At 46.5% G+C, this 5,000-nt stretch overlaps 1 protein-coding gene across 1 annotated transcript in view; it reads right to left on the bottom strand.

Annotated features, from left to right (window-relative positions):
- The window catches only part of pcxb (pyruvate carboxylase b), a 130,639-nt gene that overhangs the window by 19,276 nt on the left and 106,363 nt on the right, over positions 1 to 5,000 (bottom strand). Inside the window, exons 12-16 of the mRNA XM_030779490.1 lie at positions 4,717 to 4,806; positions 3,028 to 3,249; positions 2,488 to 2,644; positions 837 to 1,077; positions 152 to 401 (exon numbers count right to left, since the gene is read on the bottom strand). Of these exons, the coding sequence (XP_030635350.1) occupies positions 152 to 401; positions 837 to 1,077; positions 2,488 to 2,644; positions 3,028 to 3,249; positions 4,717 to 4,806 (960 nt within the window). The remainder of the gene's footprint in view (positions 1 to 151; positions 402 to 836; positions 1,078 to 2,487; positions 2,645 to 3,027; positions 3,250 to 4,716; positions 4,807 to 5,000) is intronic.

Here is a 5,000-nt window from a genome sequence, read left to right as displayed (position 1 = left end):
TTGGTCAGGATGAAGTGTCTGACACTCTGAATGGTGTATTGGGAGCATTTAATGATAACAGGTCGGTGAAATTGACTGCCGCTTATTAAGGGGGTTGTGGGTGCGGGGGCGGGTCATGTGACACTGATTGACAGCTTTGCTGACCGCTCACCAGTGTTGTGTTTGGTGCCCTTGGTACAGGCCACAATGGCGCCCATACTGGGTTGAGAGGTCATGCCGGCCATGGAATCCACCGCCACGTCTACGATGTCAGCGCCCGCCTCGGCGCACGCCAGCATAGCGGCCACGCCCGCTCCCGCCGTGTCGTGAGTGTGAACGTGGATAGGCATCTCCGGGAAGCGGTCCCGCAATGCACCAATCAGCAAACGGCTTGCTTCTGGTTTCAGTAACCCAGCCATGTCCTACGGGAGAGAGAGAGAGAGAGAAAGAGAGAGAGAGAGAGAGTAAAGTTGAGGAAAAGCTGTGGTTGGTATTTGTATGTGTTTGAATAAACATATTTATATTTTGATATATAAACATATATTTTGAAGACTTGCCTTGCCAATGTTTTTGTTAACAAATCATGTCAATCATGACCATGAAATCATCAATTTCCTCTTCATGCAAATACACAGTAGCACCACATCTATAAATATATCCATGTACTCTTACATGTTAAAATGGCACAAAATACATTTTCACATACAAAAGTTATCGGCACAGATAATCTCTGGCATGCCTCCGTAGCTCTGTTTGTGTATGCGTATGTGCATGTGTAAGTGCTGTGCACGCGTGCGCGTGAGCGCGTGTGTTAATGCATGTGCACGCGTGTGCGCGTGCGTGCGTGCGTGTCCTACCTTAATGGCCAGTATGTGTGTGCCTGCTTTAACAAGTTCCTCAGCCAACTGGAGGTAATATTCCAGGGAATACTTTTGTCTCATTGGATCAGACACGTCACCGGTGTAGGAAATGGCCGCCTCCACCACGCCCCCGGCCGCCCCCGCTGCCTCCATACCCAACACCATGTTGGGAAGATAATTCAACGAGTCAAACACCCTGAAAATGTCCATTCCATTCTCTTTTGCCACCTCGCAGAACCTGGAATAAGAAATGGAGAGAAGGAGGAGGGGAGGTGGGGGGGGGGGGGGGTTAGAGAAAGAGGGATAAAAGAGGGAGGTAAAGGTTTAAAAAACTGTCAAAGAGCAAAAAACTGTGAAGAGAAGTTAAGAAGGGAACGGGGTGGGGGGGGGGGGGGTGGGGGTGGGTGTCGGTAAAACTCTAGCTATTGCTTCAGTCGTGTTTGCTTTGTTCGAAAAGAATTCTTGTGCGTTGTGAGTTTTCTATCAAACAAAATAAACAAAGCTAGCCTGGGTTTTGCTCATTAAAACCATTTCAGTTTGGTTAAAAAACACATCTGTTGCCTTTTGTTTACAGAAAGACAGCTTCCCTGCAGGAGAGGTATTGTTGCACTGTAAGTGGTGTGAAAAAGAGTTTGTGTGTACGTGTGTGTGTGTACGTGCGTGTGTGTACGTGCGTGTGTGTACGTAAGTGTGTGTACGTAAGTGTGTACGTGTGTGTACGTGCGTGTGTGTATGTGCGTGTGTGTACGTAAATGTGTGCGCGCGTGCGCATGTGTGTGTGCCTCAGTTGGTTTGAGCAGGGGAGAACAGGGCAAGCTAACAGATTTTTGCTTGATTATGAAAAGATCGTTTAAGTTAGATTCATAACGTGTATATAAGCAACTATCTTATCATCTCATATAACAGTAATTCACAGTTTAACCACAACACACAGTGGGAAATGTGTCAGGCTATGGGCAAAATCTTAACACATGCTGAGAATGACATAAAAATCAATACGATCAAAAATTAATTTAATACAGCCTGTTACACGAGACAAACGTAGTCATTATTTTAACAGCAACCATTAGGTTTACATTGTTTTTTCCATGTACTTGTGGGCAACTGAAAAGACATCTGGTAAATGGCTTTAATAATGCGATGGCAAAACATATACTGCTTGATCTTTAAACTGGCAAATTGCTCACGGTTAGAGCAGATAGCACGACTGTGGACACGTAAGAACACACATATCATTACCGCCTCTGTCAAACTCACAATAATGTCAGCAACACTAATGACACTCATTAATCTGTGCCCTGCCTTCCCCTATACCTCTTCATGTGTGTGCACGCGCGTGTGTGTTTGTGTGTGCGTGTGTGCGCATATGTGTGTGTGTGCATGTTGGTATGTATGTGTGTGTATACGTGTGTTTGTGTGTGTGCATATATGTGTGTGTTTGCATGCTGGTATGTATGTGTGTGTGTGTGTGTGCGTGTGTGTGTGTCTATGTGTGTGTGTGTGTGTGTGTGTGTATGTGTGTGTGTGTGTGTGTGTGTGTGCATGTTGGTATGTATGTGTGTGTATATGTGTGTTTGTGTGTGCGCATATGTGTGTGTATGTGTGTGTGTGTGTGTGTGCGTGCGTGCGTGTGTGTGTGTAAACTCACTTAAAGACAGCGTTGTCAGGATAGTTGGTGTAGCCCACAGCGTTGGCTCCTCTCAGCAGCATTTGGAAAGGTACGTTAGGAACCAGAGCTCTCAGTTCCTGCAGTCTCCTCCACGGGCACTCAGACAGAAAACGCATGGCCACGTCAAACGTAGCTCCTTCACACACACATGCGCACACACACACACACACAGAGACACACACACACACAGACACACACACACACATACACACACACACACACATAGACACACACACACATAGACACACACACACACAGACACAGACACAGACACACACACACACACACACGCACACACGCACACACGCACACACACACACACACACACACACACACACACACAGAGAGAGAGAGACAGTTGACCTAATGAGTGAGACACACTAATTCTACAGAGCTAGAAACATCTCAGCTATTCTGTGCCATGGATGAATACATGAAGTGCGAGAGAGAAAGAGAGGAAGAAAACAGGGTAAAAAAAAAACAGGCACGGGAGTAAAAGGATGAAAGGATAAATCCTACCCCCCCAGTTCTCCAGGCTGAAGAGGTTGTTGAAGTTGTGGGCGACGAAGGGGGCGATTTTTTTCAGGTCGTGGGTGCGGACGCGCGTGGCCAGTAGAGACTGGTGGGCGTCTCGGAAGGTGGTGTCCATCAAAAGCAGACCCTTGTGTTCTCTCACAGCCCGGGCAAAACCTTCCGGCCCGTCTCTCAACAGGACCTCCCGAAACCCGGCCGGAGGTTCACCTACACACACACACACACACACACACACACACACACACGCAAAGATAAGTACACACATGCCACACACTAAGAGCTCATATAAATGCATGCATATGTACACACTGCACTTTTCATGTTTCATACTTAACAGTTCTTCAGAAACACACACACACACACACACACACACACACACAGAGGGTTGGGAAAGTTTATGCTGCTGGTTTGTACCGGAGCAGAGCCTATGTGTTGCGAGTAGGTGTATTGGTTAGATTCTGCAGGATTCCAGCAGTTACAGGAATAAGGCCAACATCATATTTAACACTCATTGTGTCACACACACACACACACACACAGTGAGGATGTAGGGAATATCCCAGCAGTGGATGTGGGACGCACCTTTTACATATGTGACCCAGATACAGGGGTATTGTATAGTATGCACATATAAGCAACACTTTCTCTCTTATACTCCCACACATGTAAACATTAGAAACCAGGCTATATGAAACCAAATGAAACTGCAACAAACAGAGGAGATGAAGTCCCACATGTGCAGTCTACACGCATAGACTAACACACACACACGCACACACACACACACAGACACACACAGACACACACACACACACACATACACACACACACACACACACACACAAGACCCGGGGGTGTCACATCCAGCACACACACACACACACACACCTAAACCTCTGTAATGAGATTTCTAATGTGACTGGATCCCTTTTTCATTTGGCAGAGAGAGGGAGAGAAGGAGGGGATTAGGGGCCTGCATTATCACACACTGCTTTGCCAGAACAGAGGGAGAGAAAGTGAGGGAAAAGAGGAGGAGTGGCGCTCTGTAGCTAAGTGCAGTGTGAGGGGGCTATGTGTGTTTGTGTGTGTGTGTGAGTGTGTGAGTGTAAGTGTATGTGTGCATACATGTGTATGTGTGTGTGTGTGTGTGTGTGTGTGTGTAGGAACGATACAGGCTTTAGGAAAGACTGGAGGGGTCTGGGAGGGAGCTGCGAGTGTGTGTGTGTGTGTTGTAGTGTGCGCGCGTGTGTGTATGTGTGTGTTGTAGCGTGCGCGCGTGTGTATCTGTACGTGTCTGTATGGGGAGGCTATGGGGTTTAAGCGAGATTGTATGGGCATGTGAGGGGGTTGAGTGTGTTGTAGTGTGTATATGTGTGTGTGTGTGTGTGTGTGTGTAGGAATGCTATAGGCTTTAACTGAGACTGAATGAGTATGTGAGGGGGTTGAATGTGTGTGTCTGTGTATGTCTGTGTACGTGTGTGTGTGTGTGTGTGTGTACGTAGGAGCTTTATAAGTCTTAGGAGAGACTGAGAGGGGTATGAGAGGAGGTTATGTGATTCAGATTATGTTTATTAAACTGGGTCAAATCTTCCAAAACAATTGAACATGTACGCATCTGTGCATGGGTGTATATAGGTATAAACGTCTGATTTCTCTGCCTTATGAAAGACTCACCCAAAGGAACCTGGGGAACAACTGGGTCCACTGGGGAGGGTTTTGCTTTCACTGGGATCGGAGTCGTAGGTCCGTTTACCATGACGTGACCTGAGGAATGAAGAAAACAATAAATATGACACACAGATTAAATATGTGCATACAAGCAGTCACACACACACACACACACACACTGAATAAGTTGATATCCTCAAAACACACGTTCCATACGCTTCAACAGGGAAAGGATGTAACAAAAAACAACAACAACAAAAACTCATTTACCCACAAAGACTTGCGAGAAA

This window comes from Chanos chanos, chromosome 7 (genome assembly GCF_902362185.1).
Source record: "Chanos chanos chromosome 7, fChaCha1.1, whole genome shotgun sequence".
NCBI lineage: Eukaryota > Metazoa > Chordata > Actinopteri > Gonorynchiformes > Chanidae > Chanos > Chanos chanos.
The sequence above is the reverse complement of the archived record's forward strand: the minus strand, read 5'-3'. Positions and strand labels throughout refer to the sequence as shown.